The sequence below is a fragment of the Salvelinus alpinus genome, chromosome 23 (genome assembly GCF_045679555.1).
Source record: "Salvelinus alpinus chromosome 23, SLU_Salpinus.1, whole genome shotgun sequence".
Taxonomy (NCBI): Eukaryota; Metazoa; Chordata; class Actinopteri; order Salmoniformes; family Salmonidae; genus Salvelinus; species Salvelinus alpinus.
Genome location: NC_092108.1, coordinates 28,123,848 through 28,140,780, shown reverse-complemented (window position 1 = coordinate 28,140,780; position 16,933 = coordinate 28,123,848). Strand labels below are relative to the sequence as shown.

General features: G+C 43.6%; 1 protein-coding gene across 1 annotated transcript in view; it reads left to right on the top strand.

Moving 5' to 3' along the window:
- LOC139550717 (E3 ubiquitin-protein ligase HECW1-like) overlaps window positions 1–16,933 on the top strand; it is a 68,889-nt gene that overhangs the window by 20,634 nt on the left and 31,322 nt on the right. The window contains exons 7-8 of the mRNA XM_071361814.1: window positions 15,859–16,001; window positions 16,339–16,439. Coding sequence (XP_071217915.1) covers window positions 15,859–16,001; window positions 16,339–16,439 — 244 coding nt within the window. The remainder of the gene's footprint in view (window positions 1–15,858; window positions 16,002–16,338; window positions 16,440–16,933) is intronic.

The window sequence follows — 16,933 nt, the reverse complement described above, 5'->3', positions numbered from 1 at the left end:
GCACTGAAATAGTGTCCATTGCTTGTATACTTCGTATTTTGGCAAATTTAGTAAGACATCCAGGAACTTTTGGCATATTAACTATATCCATGCTATGACCAATAACTATATACTCAATTCACTATATACTCAATTCACGTCACAAATAGTACGGTTAGTGCGTTTAGTATGAGTATTCAAACACAGCTCAGGTGAAAGCTATTATCTCTTATTGACTTGTCTAGTTAAATAAAGGTTAAATATAATACATACAAATGTTAATTAATGATGTCACCTGTTAAATCCACTTCAAACAGTGTAGATGAAGGGGAGGAGACAGCTTAAAGAAGGATTTTTAAGCCTTGAGACAATTGAGACATGAATTGTGTATGATTGCCATTCAGAGGGTGAATGGGCAAGACAAAAGATTGAAGTGCTTTTGAACAGGGTATGGTAGTAGGTGCCAGGCGCACTAGTTTGAGTATGTCAAGAACTGCAATGCTGCTGGGTTTTTCACGCTCAACAGTTTCCCGTGTGTATCAAGAATAGGCCACCACCCAAAGGACATCCAGCCAACTTGACACAACTGTGGAAGCATTGAAGTCAACATGTGCAGGAAGCGTTGGAGACAACATGGGCGGGAATCGTTGGAGTTAACATGGGCCAGCATCCCTGTGGAACGCGTTCACACCTTGTAGAGTCCATGCCTGACGAATTGAGAATGTTCTGATGGCAAAAAGGGGTGGAACGTAATATTAGGAAGGTGTTCCTAATATTTTGTACACTCAGTGAGTGTGTATGAATGGGACAGTGTTGTTTGGTGAGCGATATTAACTTGAGGAACAATGTGTATTGCACGGGATGCTGAGATCTCATTAAATCCATCCGCTGTGTTCCTCCTCATCATGGGGGGATTTACATTTACACTGCTAATGAGGAGAGTGCTTTGGAGGACAGACAGTCGGAAAATGGGTCAAACAGGCAGGCATGCAGGCAGGCAGAGATAGACAGAGAGGGAGCGAGAGAGAGAGAGAGTAGAGGAAGGTAGAGGGGGTAGGAGGATAGTGGGAAAGAGGAGGAATTTTATTTTACATGTCTCTTGGAGAGAGGGAAGGGAAAAGACGTTTGAGGGACTGGCAGGCAGTAGGCTTATTAACATTTGACTTGTTTAGGGAGGGATATTCCCCTCCCTGGCTGTATCTCCTCCTCCTGAACACAGCAGTACTCCCTCCCCCCTGGCTGTATCTCCTCCTCCTGAACACAGCAGTACTCCCTCCCTCCCTGGCTGTATCTCCTCCTCCTGAACACAGCAGTACTCCCTCCCTCCCTGGCTGTATCTCCTCCTCCTGAACACAGCAGTACTCCCTCCCTCCCTGGCTGTATCTCCTCCTCCTGAACACAGCAGTACTCCCTCCCTCCCTGGCTGTATCTCCTCCTCCTGAACACAGCAGTACTCCCTCCCTCCCTGGCTGTATCTCCTCCTCCTGAAAACAGCAGTACACCCTCCCTCCTTCCCTGCCTCTTTATATTCTTCATCATTACCCTCCTTCCACTTCCTCTACTCAGCAGACAGTGTCTCCTTCTGATTCAGGGGCTTTGGTTTCGAAAGCTATTTCAAGGACAAGAACAGTCAAAATGCATTATAATTTATAATGTATGAATTATACATTTACACCATGACTCAGAGTTTCCTCATGTGATAATCCTCTTTTATTACCATGCTGGTAAAAATCACCTCTCTCTCCCTATAATAGGCTATTACTGGGTTACCGGTACTCATTTAGCTAATGGTTCAATTATGTGGTGTCGCCCTGAAAGGGCAGGAAATGTGTCACAGACCCAGCTCTGCTTTGGTACAGTATCAATACCCCTTCCGTATATCGAGGAGAAGGATATAGCAGCGCCACTCTGTGTTCTTGGAAATTATCAGTATGGATAAGGGGAGGTATGACACCTGCGGTGATGGTTTCTGCAGGCTTCATGCTGGATCTGACTGTATAATGAAGAGTTTAGCTAATAGAGTAGGTTCCTCCCTCTTCGTGTCTCCGTGTCTCGGCTGAAGGCAGCGGAAAAGTGCACCCTACTCCCTCACCCTCCCCTGTTTGATATTCAGATCAGGCGCAGCCTTCCTTCGCTCCCTCAAGACTCCCTGACAGAGAGAGTCATGGGAGTACAGGTAAGGGCACACATCAGTACAGGCCAGGGTTATATATAAACCACAGCACCCCACCACCACCACCAGCTTTCTGCCTCTCAGACACTGTGCATCCCAAATGGCACCTTATTCCCTAGTGCACTACTTTTGACCAACGCCCAACTACTATATAAGGAATAGGGTGCCATTTGGGATGCAGACAGCCTCACACCATCGTCATGTTCTATTCTCAGCAGCTGAAACACTTTTCAATAATAGATCTCCCTCTTTGTCTCCCAAATAGCACCCTATTCCCTTTATAGTGCTCTTATTTTTACCACGGCCCACTCTGGTCAAAAGTAGTGCACTATATAGGGACTAGGGTACTATTTTGGAAGTAGACACTATCTTCCTATAGGGCTCCAGAATCACATCACATGACTCTATGCTGCAATCACAAATTCATATTTATTTCTCATACCATTCTTCGTTCTTGCATAAACATAATTCTGAAGCTGAGTTTTATTTCTGGGTGTTGTTCATGGGGCAGCAGCACGAGGCAACCTTCGTTTCCAAAGGTTAACGATGGGTACCGGCTGTGGCGCTTCGATTAATTGATCCATTATTAAGGCCTCTTTATAACATGTGCTGAGTTCCATCCAGACACATACAGTGCCTTCGGGAAATATTCAGACCCCTTGACTTTTTCCACATTTTGTTACGTTACAGCCTTATTCTAAAATGGATTGGAAAAAATAGTAATTCTCAGCAATCTACACTCAATAGCCCATAATGACAAAGCGAAAACGGGTATTTAGATATTTTTAGCACATTTTTTTGCTAATTTATTTACCGTTGAAGTTGGAAGATTACCTACACCTAGGCTGGAGTCATTCAAACTCGTTTTTCAACCACTCCACAAATTTCTTGTTAACAAACTATAGTTTTGGCAAATCGGTTACGTAATCTTCTTTGTGCATGACACAAGTAATTTTTCCAACAATTGTTTACAGACAGATTATTTCACTTATAATTCACTGTTTCACAATTCCAGTGGGTCAGAAGTTATATACACTAAGTTGACTGTGCCTTTAAACAGCTTGGAAAATTCCAGAAAAGGATGTCATGGCTTTAGAAGCTTCTGATAGGCTAATTGACATCATTTGAGTCAATTGGAGGTGTACCTGTGGATGTATTTTAAGGCCTACTGTTACGGTAGTCCTCCTCCTCTTCAACCGAAGAGGAGGAGTAGTGATTGAACCAAGGCGCAGCTTTGTGAAATGACATGATTTAATAAAGACACGACCAAACAACTAAGACAGAAAACGAACTAGACTTGAATAAACTAACAAAATAACAAAACGAATGTGTAGACAAACCTAGACATACGAACTTACAATAAAACACGAAGAACGCACGAACAGGGAAAAATAGACTACACAAAAATGACGATGTACAAACATACCGAACAGTCCCGTATGGTGCGACAAACACTGAAACAGGAGACAACCACCCACAACGAACACTGTGAAACAACCTACAGTGGGGAGAACAAGTATTTGATACACTGCCGATTTTGCAGGTTTTCCTACTTACAAAGCATGTAGAGGTCTGTAATTTTTATCATAGGTACACTTCAACTATGAGAGACGGAATCTAAAACAAAAATCCAGAAAATCACATTGTATGATTTTTAAGTAATTAATTTGCATTTTATTGCATGACATAAGTATTTGATACATCAGAAAAGCAGAACTTAATATTTGGTACAGAAACCTTTGTTTGCAATTACAGAGATCATACGTTTCCTGTAGTTCTTGACTAGGTTTGCACACACTGCAGCAGGGATTTTGGCCCACTCCTCCCTACAGATCTTCTCCAGATCCTTCAGGTTTCGGGGCTGTCGCTGGGCAATACGGAGTTTCAGCTCCCTCCAAAGATTTTCTATTGGGTTCAGGTCTGGAGACTGGCTAGGCCACTCCAGGACCTTGAGATGCTTCTTACGGAGCCACTCCTTAGTTGCCATGGCTGTGTGCTTCGTGTCGTTGTCATGCTGGAAGACCCAGCCACGACCCATCTTCAATGCTCTTACTGAGGGAAGGAGGTTGTTGGCCAAGATCTCGCGATACATGGCCCCATCCATCCTCCCCTCAATACGGTGCAGTCGTCCTGTCCCCTTTGCAGAAAAGCATCCCCAAAGAATGATGTTTCCACCTCCATGCTTCACGGTTGGGATGGTGTTCTTGGGGTTGTACTCATACTTCTTCTTCCTCCAAACACGGCGAGTGGAGTTAGACCAAAAAGCTCTATTTTTGTCTCATCAGACCACATGACCTTCTCCCATTCCTCCTCTGGATCATCCAGATGGTCATTGGCAAACTTCAGACAGGCCTGGACATGCACTGGCTTAAGCAGGGGGACCTTGCGTGCGCTGCAGGATTTTAATCCATGACGGCGTAGTGCGTTACTAATGGTTTTCTTTGAGACTGTGGTCCCAGCTCTCTTCAGGTCATTGACCAGGTCCTGCCGTGTAGTTCTGGGCTGATCCCTCACCTTCCTCATGATCATTGATGCCCCACGAGGTGAAATCTTGCATGGAGCCCCAGACCGAGGGTGATTGACCGTCATCTTGAACTTCTTCCATTTTCTAATAATTGCGCCAACAGTTGTTTCCTTCTCACCAAGCTGCTTGCCTATTGTCCTGTAGCCCATCCCAGCCTTGTGCAGGTCTACAATTTTATCCCTGATGTCCTTACACAGCTCTCTGGTCTTGGCCATTGTGGAGAGGTTGGAATCTGTTTGATTGAGTGTGTGGACAGGTGTCTTTTATACAGGTAACGAGTTCAAACAGGTGCAGTTAATACAGGTAATGAGTGGAGAACAGGAGGGCTTCTTAAAGAAAAACTAACAGGTCTGTGAGAGCCGGAATTCTTACTGGTTGGTAGGTGATCAAATACTTATGTCATGCAATAAAATGCAAATTAATTATTTAAAAATCATACAATGTGATTTTCTGGATTTTTGTTTTAGATTCCGTCTCTCACAGTTGAAGTGTACCTATGATAAAAATTACAGACCTCTACATGCTTTGTAAGTAGGAAAACCTGCAAAATCGGCAGTGTATCAAATACTTGTTCTCCCCACTGTACCTAAATATGACTCTCAATTAGAGGAACGCCAAACACCTGCCTCTAATTGAGAGCCATACCAGGCAACCCTTAAACCAACATAGAAACAGACAACATAGAATGCCCACCCAAACTCACGTCCTGACCAACTAACACATACAACAAACTAACAGAAATAGGTCAGGAACGTGACACCTACCTTCAAACTCAGTGCTTCTTTGCTTGACATCATGGGAAAATCAAAAGAAATCAGCCAAGACCTCAGGAAAAAAAAGTGTAGACCTCCACAAGTCTGGTTCATCCTTGGGAACAATTTCCAAATGCCTGAAGGTACCACGTTCATCTGTACAAACAATAGTAAGCTAGTATCAACACCATGGGACCACGCAGCCATCATACCGCTCAGGAAGGAGACACGCTCTGTCTCATAGAGATGAACATACTTTGGTGCGAAAAGTGCAAATCAATCCCAGAACATCAGCAAAGGACCTTGTGAAGATGCTGGAGGAAACAGGTAGAAAAGTATCTATATCCACAGTAAAACGAGTCCTATATCGACATAACCTGAAAGGCCGCTCAGCAAGGAAGAAGCCTCTGCTCCAAAACCGCCATTAAAAAAAGCCAGACTACGGTTTGCAACTGCACATGGGGACAAAGATCGTACTTTTTGGAGAAATGTCCTCTGGTCTGATGAAACAAAAATAATGACCATCATTATGTTTGTAGGAAAAAGGGGGAAGCTTGCAAGCCGAAGAACACCATCCCATCCGTGAAGCACGGGGGTGGCAGCATCATGTTGTGGGGGTGCTTTGTGGCAGGAGGGACTGGTGCACTTCACAAAATAGATGACATCATGAGGAAGGAAAATTATGTGGATACATTGAAGCAGCATCTCAAGACATCAGTCAGGAAGTAAAAGCTTGATCGCAAATGGGTCTTCCAAATGGACATTGACGCCAAGCATACTTCCAAAGTTGTGGCAAAATGGCTTAATGGAAATAGGGGGCGCCCTTTTCACTTTTGGATAAAATTGTGCCCAATTTAAACGGCCTCGTACTCTGTCCTAGATCATATGATATGCATATTATTATTACTATTGGATAGAAAACACTCTGAAGTTTCTAAAACTGTTTGAATTATATCTGTGAGTAAAACAGAACTCATTTGGCAGGCAAACTTCCAAACAGGAAGTGAAAATTCTGAAATGGGTCTCTGTGAAAGGCATCGCCTATTTAATTGCCTTGTATTTATGGATCTGTATGCACTTCATACGCCTTCCACTAGATGTCAACAGGCAGTAGAACGTGGAATGAAGTGTCTAGCCTTATGTGGGACCGGATGAGAGTCTTTGGAGTGAGAGGTCAGCCATATTGGCAGTATTTGGCTACGCACTTGGGTGTGTCATATCTTTTTCTGCAATGCGTTAGGTAGACACGAAGAAATGCTCCGTCTGGGACGTTATTGGATATATATGAGAAAAACATCCTAAAGATGGATTCTCCACTGAGTTTGACCAGTTTATTCGACTTTTATTATCACTTTTTGAATTTTTCGTTCATGCGTCAAATCTTCATGGACACGTGAGCTACACATGCTAGCCAAAGTTGCTAATTCGACAGAAGAAATGGACATTCTAAAACAAAACAACAATTTATTGTGGAACTAGGATTCCTGGCACTGCATTCTGATGAAAGTTCATCAAAGGTAAGGGAATATTTATAATGTTATTTCGTATTTTTGTTGACTCTGTTGACTCCAACATGGCGGAGAATGGCTGAGCGCTGTCTCAGATTATTGCATGCTGTGCTTTATATTAAAGTTATTTTTTTTAAATCTAACACAGCGGTTGCATTAAGAACCAGTGTATCTTTAATTATATGTACAACATGTATTTTTCAGCAAAGTTTATGATGAGTTTTTCTGTTAGATTACGTGACTCTCTAAAATTTCTCTGGACATTTTGGAGCCATTTCTGACCATGTCGCCAATGTAAAACTGTAAGTCGCTCTGGATAAGAGCGTCTGCTAAATGACTTAAATGTAATGTAATGTAAAACCACGATTTGTAGCTATAAATATGCACATTTTCGAACAAAACATAAATGTATTGTATAACATGATGTCATAAGACTGTCATCTGATGAAGTTGTTCAAAGGTTAGTGATTAATTTTATCTCTATTTGTGGGTTTTGTGAAAGCTATCTTTGCGGTGAAAGAATGGCGTTGTGTGTTGGGCTATTGTGGTGAGCTAACATAAATATATGTTGTGTTTTCGCTGTAAAACATTTTAAAAAATCGGACATGTTGGCTGGATTCACAAGATGTTTATCTTTCATTTGCTGTATTGGACTTGTGAAATTATATTATATTATATTCCCTGTGGCGCTAGGCTAGGCTATGCTAGTCAGCGTTTCTGATGAGAATGATCCCGGATCCGGGATGGGTAGTCCAGAAAGGTTAAGGACAACAAAGTCAAGGTATTGGAGTAGCCATCACAAAGCCCTGACCTCAATCCTATAGAAAATTTGTGGGCAGAAATGAAAAAGAGTGTGCGAGCAAGGAGGCCTACAAACCTGACTCAGTTACACCAGCTCTGTCAGGAGGAATTTGCCAAAATTCACAACTTATTGTGGGAAGCTTGTGGAAGGCTATCCAAAACGTTTGATCCAAGTTAAACTATTTAAAAGCAATGCTACCAAATACTAATTGAGTGTATGTAAAGTTCTGACCCACTGGGAATGTGATGAAAGAAATAAAAGCTGAAATAAATCACTCTCTATTATTCTGACATTTCACATTCTTAAAATAAAAAGTGATGAGCCTAACTGACCTAAGACAGGGAATTTTTACTGGTATTAATGTCAGGAATTGTGAAAAACTGAGTGTAAAAGTTTTTGGTGTATTTAAACGTCCGACTTCAATTGTACATACTGTAAATATTCCGACCCTTTGCTATGAGACTCGAAATTGACTCGAAATTCATCATCCTTGAGATGTTTCTACAACTTGATCCACCTGTGGTAAATTCAATTGATTGGACATGATTTGGAAAGGCACACACCTGTCTATATAAGGTCCCACAGTTGACAGTGCATGTCAGAGCAAAAACCAAGCCATGAAGTCGAAGAAATTGTCCGTAGAACTCAGAGACAGGATTGTGTCGAGGCACTGATTTGGGGAAGGGTAGAAAAAAATGTCAGCAGCATTGAAGGTCCTCAAGAACACAGTGGCCTCCATCATTCTTAAATGGAAGAAGTTGGGAACCACCAAGACTCTTCCTAGAGCTGGCTGCCCGGCCAAACTGAGCAATCGGGGGAAAAGGACCTTGGTCAGGTAGGTGCCCAAGAACTCGATGGTCACTCTGACAGAGCTCTAGAGTTCCTCTGTGGAGATGGGAGAACCTTCCAGAATGACAACCATCTCTGCAGCACTCCATCAATCAACTTCCGGCGCCGACCGAGATGGCCGCCTCGCTTCGCGTTCCTTGGAAAATATGCAGTATTTTGTTTTTTTATGTGTTATTTCTTACATCGGTACCCCAGGTGATCTTAGGTTTCATTACATACAGTCGGGAGGAACTACTGAATATACGATTAACGTCAACTCACCATCGTTCCTACCAGGAATATGACTTTCCCGAAACGGATCCAGTGTTTTGCCTTCCACCCAATACAATGGATCTGATCCCAGCCGGCGACCCTACGCGACGCCGTAAAAGGGGCAAACGTAGCGGTCTCCTGGTCAGGCTTCGGAGACGGGCACATCGCGCTCCACTCCCTAGCATACTACTCGCCAATGTCCAGTCTCTTGACAATAAGGTTGATGAAATCCGAGCACGGGTAACATTCCAGAGAGACATCAGGGATTGCAATGTGCTCTGCTTCACGGAAACATGGCTAACTCAAGAGACGCTAACGGAGTCGGTGCAGCCAGCTGGTTTCTTCACGCATCGCGCCGACAGAAACAAACATCTTTCTGGTAAGAAGAGGGGCGGGGGGGTATGCCTTATGATTAACGAGACGTGGTGTGATCATCATAACAACACACAGGAACTCAAGTCATTCTGTTCACCTGATCTAGAACTCCTCACAATCAAATGTCGACCGCATTATCTACCAAGGGAATTCTCTTCGATCATAATCACAGCCGTATATATTCCCCCCCAAGCAGACACATCGATGGCCCTGAACGAACTTTATCTGACTCTTTGTAAACTGGAAACCACACACCCTGAGGCTGCATTCATCGTAGCTGGGGATTTTAACAAGGCTAATCTAAAAACAAAACTCCCTAAATTCTATCAGCATATCGATTGTGCTACCAGGGCTGGTAAAACCCTGGATCATTGTTATACTAACTTCCGCGACGCATATAAGGCCCTCCCCCGCCCTCCTTTCGGAAAAGCTGACCACGACTCCATTTTGTTGATTCCAGCCTACAAACAGAAACTAAAACAACAAGCTCCCGCGCTCAGGTCTGTTCAACGCTTGTCCGACCAATCTGATTCCACGCTTCAAGACTGCTTCGATCACGCGGATTGGAATATGTTCCGCATTGCGTCCAACAACAACATTGAAGAATATGCTGATTCGGTGAGCGAGTTCATTAGGAAGTGCATTGACGATGTCGTACCCACAGCAACGATTAAAACATTCCCAAACCAGAAACCGTGGATTGACGGCAGCATTCGCGTGAAACTGAAAGCGCGAACCACTGCTTTTAACCAGGGCAAGGTGACCGGAAACATGACCGAATACAAACAGTGTAGCTATTCTCTCCGCAAGGCAATCAAACAGGCTAAGTCCCAGTACAGAGACAAAATAGAATCGCAATTCAACAGCTCAGACACAAGAGGTATGTGGCAGGGTCTACAGTCTATCACGGATTACAAAAAGAAAACCAGCCCCGTCGCGGACCAGGATGTCTTGCTCCCAGACAGGCTAAATAACTTTTTTGCCCGCTTTGAGGACAATACAGTGCCACTGACACGGCCCGCTACCAAAACCTGCGGGCTCTCCTTCACTGCAGCCGAGGTGAGTAAAACATTTAAACGTGTTAACCCTCGCAAGGCTGCAGGCCCAGACGGCATTCCCAGCCGCGTCCTCAGAGCATGCGCAGACCAGCTGGCTGGTGTGTTTACGGACATATTCAATCAATCCTTATCCCAGTCTGCTGTTCCCACATGCTTCAAGAGGGCCACCATTGTTCCTGTTCCCAAGAAAGCTAAGGTAACTGAGCTAAACGACTACCGCCCCGTAGCACTCACTTCCGTCATCATGAAGTGCTTTGAGAGACTAGTCAAGGACCATATCACCTCCACCCTACCGGACACCCTAGACCCACTCCAATTTGCTTACCGACCCAATAGGTCCACAGACGACGCAATCGCAACCACACTGCACACTGCCCTAACCCATCTGGACAAGAGGAATACCTATGTGAGAATGCTGTTCATCGACTACAGCTCAGCATTTAACACCATAGTACCCTCCAAACTCGTCATCAAGCTCGAGACCCTGGGTCTCGACCCCGCCCTGTGCAACTGGGTCCTGGACTTCCTGACGGGCCGCCCCCAGGTGGTGAGGGTAGGTAACAACATCTCCACCCCGCTGATCCTCAACACTGGGGCCCCACAAGGGTGCGTTCTGAGCCCTCTCCTGTACTCCCTGTTCACCCACGACTGCGTGGCCATGCACGCCTCCAACTCAATCATCAAGTTTGCGGATGACACTACAGTGGTAGGCTTGATTACCAACAACGACGAGACGGCCTACAGGGAGGAGGTGAGGGCCCTCGGAGTGTGGTGTCAGGAAAATAACCTCACACTCAACGTCAACAAAACAAAGGAGATGATTGTGGACTTCAGGAAACAGCAGAGGGAGCACCCCCCTATCCACATCGACGGGTCAGTAGTGGAGAAGGTGGAAAGTTTTAAGTTCCTCGGTGTACACATCACGGACAAACTGAATTGGTCCACCCACACAGACAGCGTTGTGAAGAAGGCGCAGCAGCGCCTCTTCAACCTCAGGAGGCTGAAGAAATTCGGCTTGTCACCAAAAGCACTCACAAACTTCTACAGATGCACAATCGAGAGCATCCTGTCGGGCTGTATCACCGCCTGGTACGGCAACTGCTCCGCCCACAACCGTAAGGCTCTCCAGAGGGTAGTGAGGTCTGCAGAACGCATCACCGGGGGCAAACTACCTGCCCTCCAGGACACCTACACCACCCGATGTCACAGGAAGGCCATAAAGATCATCAAGGACAACAACCACCCAAGCCACTGCCTGTTCACCCCGCTATCATCCAGAAGGCGAGGTCAGTACAGGTGCATCAAAGCAGGGACCGAGAGACTGAAAAACAGCTTCTATCTCAAGGCCATCAGACTGTTAAACAGCCACCACTAACATTTAGCGGCCACTGCCAACATACTGACTCAACTCCAGCCACTTTAAAAATGGGAATTGATGGAAATTATGTAAAAATGTACCACTAGCCACTTTAAACAATGCCACTTAATGTAATGTTTACATACCCTACATTACCCATCTCATATGTATATGTATATACTGTACTCTATATCATCTACTGCATCTTGCCATCTTTATGTAATACATGTACCACTAGCCACTTTAAACTATGCCACTTTATGTTTACATACCCTACAGTACTCATCTCATATGTATATGTATATACCGTACTCTATACCATCTACTGCATCTTGCCTATGCCGTTCTGTACCATCACTCATTCATATATCTTTATGTACATATTCTTTATCCCTTTACACTTGTGTGTATAAGGTAGTAGTTGTGGAATTGTTAGGTTAGATTACTTGTTGTTATTACTGCATTGTCGGAACTAGAAGCACAAGCATTTCGCTACACTCGCATTAACATCTGCTAACCATGTGTATGTGACTAATAAAATTTGATTTGATTTGATTTGAGTGGCCAGACGGAAGCCACTCCTTAGTAAAAAGGCACATGACAGCCCACTTGGAGTTTGTCAAAAGGCACCAAAAGACTCTCAGACCATGAGAAACAAGATTCTCTTGTAAGATGAAACCAAGCTTGAACTCTTTACCCTGAATGCCAAGCATCACGTTTGGAGGAATTCTGGCACCATCCCTATGGTGAAGCATGGTGGTGGCAACATCATGCTGTGGGGATGTTGTTCAGCAGCAGGGACTGCGAAACTAGTCAGGATCGAGGCAAAGATGAACGGAGAAAAGTACAGAGAGATCCTTGATAAAAACCTGCTCCAGAGCACTCAGGACCTCAGACTGGGGCAAAGGTTAACCTTCCAACAGGACAACGACCCTAAGCACACAGCCAAGACAACGCAGGAGTGGCTTCAGAAAATAAGTCTCTGAATGTCCTTATGTGGCCCAGCCAGAGCCCGAACTTGAACCTGATCGAACATCTCTGGAGAGACCTGAAAATAGCTGTGCAGCAATGCTCCCCATCCAACCTGACAGAGCTTGTGAGGATCGTTGGAGAAGAATGGGAGAAACTCCCCAAATACAGGTGTGCCAAGCGTGTAGCGTCATACCCAAGAAGACTCAAGGCTGTAATCGCTGCCAAAGGTGCTTCAATAAAGTACTGAGTAAAGGGTCGGAATACTTGTGAAAATAAGTTTTTTATTTTTTATAAATCAGCAAAAAAAATGTGTGGGGTATTGTGTGTAGATTGATGAGGAAAAAAACAATTTCATACATTTTGGATTAAGGTTGTAACAAAATGTGGAAAAAGTCAAGGGGCCTAATACTTTCCGAAGGCACTGTATGCACGTACATACTATCTGCAGAACATGGACATCAATTTATGTTAGCTAGCACATAAAGTCACTGAGACAAACCTCTCTTGTCCCAATATGCCTTATGACTAAGATTTGCCTGATTGGTCTACTATCTGTTGACAGATCTGTTGATTTACTTTAACATTTTACTATTAGCCTTTCATGTTTTTGACACTTTGCCCAGGTTATTTGTGTGTTTATGAGAGCCAGATATCTCTAGTTTAAAACAGACGTTTATTGGGAGTTTTTTATTATGCTGATTTGATATCCGCGGAGGTGCGGACACCGACTCTAGGGGTTATATTAAGGAATCTCTCTTCACTTGTGACTCATTGTTTGGGTTGAACAATTAGTCTAGACTCACCCAGCCATTACATTACAGCCTGTGGCCTACAGTAAAAGTGAAAGTTAATCATCCTGATAATAACTAACACAGTCCCATTCCCCTACAGTCATTGGCACATACAGCTAGGCCTCTCTGCTTGTGATGATGCTGCGAGCTGCAGGTTCAGAACACACTGACCTTGAATCATCACACTAACACACTAGTAACTAGGAGAGTGGTGGTATAATCCATGATTAGTATGACTACCGCCCAGTGGCGGTCGTGCCGTTTAAGATGAGGCGGATGATACATGAGCATGGTCTTATTTCTATTACAGCATATTGGATGACTCATTCATATTCCATTTACCCAGCTTAATGTAACATGGATAGGTTTAGGCTACTTACTACATGATACTTACATTTTCCCTATACCCATCAGGAGGTTTCTACAACCTAGCCTATCAATCAAAGTTTACAATGTAGGTGCAGAGAAATTTGAGTAATCAAGGTGACAGACATGGACATATTCAATACCGCCTTGCACAATCTTGCCTGCATCTAGCTGATTTAGGGTGTAATCATTTGTCCAACAGTTGCAAACAAGTTTCTATTGGACAAATTCAGGAATGTTTATATCCGTTTCTTTCCGTTTGCTTCCTTTTACGAAACATTTTTCAACAGAATCGGTGGAATGAATACACCCCTGATCACATGCAAACACAGTTCACTTTCATAGCAGCCAGATTGTTGTAAAATTCCTTCTCGCATCTACGCTCTCTCCTCCTCTCACCTTTTCGCTTCGCTTGTGGACTTCAGTGCACAACACGTCAGTTGTTTGTGTCCAGGCATTACAACCTTTCCAAGCCAAACCTTCATATCATAACCGCCACACACAGCCTACATCATTGTCACCATATTAGCTGGCATCAAGTCAACAACATAGCTACTAGAACTAACGCGTTAGTAAACCCGCTACAATCATGCAGTACAGTTTGCAAGCAGTTTAGCAGCTTTACCGGCGGGCCCTGGTGGCAATAAATTAATAAAACGTAAAACTTACCTTGACTTGGAAGAGCTCCAGTGTTGGATAGCTAGGTAACATACTGTAGCATCCCTCTCTGTTTGAGTAGGCTAAACTAGCTAGCTAGGTGCATTTGCTAGCTAGGTAAAAGTTAAATCTCTCTCTTTCTCTTGCTTCTGCTTAATTTTTGAGGAATTGTATTTGTTAAAAACTGTTCCACTTTTGTCTTTCTCTCTCTCTCTCTCTGAGTCAACTACGCATCACATTTTATGCACTGCAGTGCTACCTAGCTGTAGCTTATGCTTTCAGTACTAGATTCATTCTCTGATCCTTTGATTGGGTGGACAACATGTCAGTTCATGCTGCAATAGCTCTGATAAGGTTGGAGGACGTCCTCCGGAAGTTGTAATAATTACGTTGAAGTCTATGGAAGGAGGTGAGAACCACGAGCCTCCTAGGTTTTGTATTGAAGTCAATGTACCCAGAGGAGGATGGGAACTAGTTGTCCTCCGGCTACACCATGGTGCTACCCTACAGAGTGCTTTTGAGGCTACTGTAGACCTTAATTCAAAACAGTGGGTGTTAATCAATTATTTGGTGACGTGAATATATTTAGTGTAGTTTAATCTAAAACATTTAGATTAAAACATTAAGTTTCACTATTTTTATTTTTATGAAATTCACTGAGGATGGGCTTCCCTTTCCTCCTCTGAGGAGCCTCCACTGCTACTGCCTCTTCTACTATTGCTACTACCACTACCATAGATCCTATATCTAATGTATGTATACATTATGGATTACTTTTACATCCCTTTACTATATGACCTGCAATTTAGGACAATGATTTAAAAAAGTATGCAAAGATGCTCGCTGTATGCTTTAGGCAGGCAGGGGGTTAACTGCATACATATATTGTATATACTGTAATACTGAGCCAGTGATATCTGATCCACTCATGTTCTGTTACAAGTACAGAACAGCACAGAACAGAACAGTGCAGAACAGAACAGTACACTACAGAACAGTACAGTAAGCTACAACCATAGAGGTCAGTTCATGTAGAGATGGAGAGATACCTGGAGGGATGCCAGTTCATAGCTCATCTGTCATAGAGATCACAGGGTGAATTAAAAAAATTATTTCAATTAAAATGTCCAATTTACAGAGGTTTCATTTTTTCTTTACCTTTACATTTTGGCATCACTGTCATTTGAGGTTACACAGGGTTGGGTAATGCATTGTTTCATATGTATTATTCCCTCCATTCCAAAGTTATACTTAGTCTTACTTTGAGTTCAGCACCATGGATAGTTCCCTCTTTGTTTCCTATAGCTGCAAGTGTTTTCAGTACTACTAACAACTACACAAGCATCTCACAGTGACACGCATCTCTAACACTACACGCATACTTACACACAGCCCCTATACAGGCATTTAAAAAAGATTCTATGTCTTTCTCTCTCTCCTCAGCGCTTCAACTTTGTGTCTCTGCCCACGGACGTTCTGGAGATCGAGGTGAAAGATAAGTTTGCCAAGAGTCGTCCCATCATCAAACGTTTCCTGGGCAAGCTGTCCATGCCTGTGCAGCGGCTACTGGAGAAGCATGCTATTGGGTACGGCTCAGGAATAAACAGGACGCTCATAGTATTATCAGGATAATCAAATGCTTATGAATTGATATTTTGGAAACCCTTTACAAGAGCCCTCTAAAGCAGGGCAAACACCAAAACGTGGGGGGGGGGGGGGGTTGAATCATAAAGTAACATGTCTCTCTCTTGAATTCCCCCCCTTCTCCCTCATCGCTCACCCTCTGTTCAACTCCCTCGCTTTCTCTTCCTTTCTCCCTCTCTCACCCCACTTTTCTCACTCTCAACCCCCTCTCTTTATCTCTATCTCTCACCTCTCCTCTCTCCCTCCCCGTCCCTCCCCTCTTTCTTTCCTCCTCCATAGTGACCGTGTGGTCAGCTACACACTGGGCCGAAGGCTGCCGACGGAACATGTCAGTGGACAGCTGCAGTTCAGATTTGAGATCACTTCCTCCATTCATCCAGGTTCCTCTTTCACACACATCATCTCACACATGTCCAGACCTGGGTTCAAATAGTACTAGTTTTCCTTAAAACACTTTAGCTGCACTTGATCAAACTTGCCTGGCGTAATGGAGCTAAGGGAATAGTCCCACAAACCCCACCCATCTGGTTCTCTCAGCAGGCTCAATCAAACACAAGTTTTTGAACAGAAACACATAGTATTTGAACCCAGGTTTGTTCACATCCTGTTTGTCTTCTTCCTCTCATTTAGGTTCAATTAGTCTGTTTCTTAATACAGAGGTAGGACAATTAGAATATATAATATCTACTGTATGTCTGTAAATATCAACTGTCATATCTAGGTTTGGACAGGCAGATATTAAGCATTGATTATTCTGGTATTGTCATGTGCCATATTGTCATGCTGCTTTGATTTATACAAGATTTTATATTTATTGACATACCATAGCAGAAACAGAATAGTCTATTAAGAGTTAAAAGAGTGTGAGTTAATG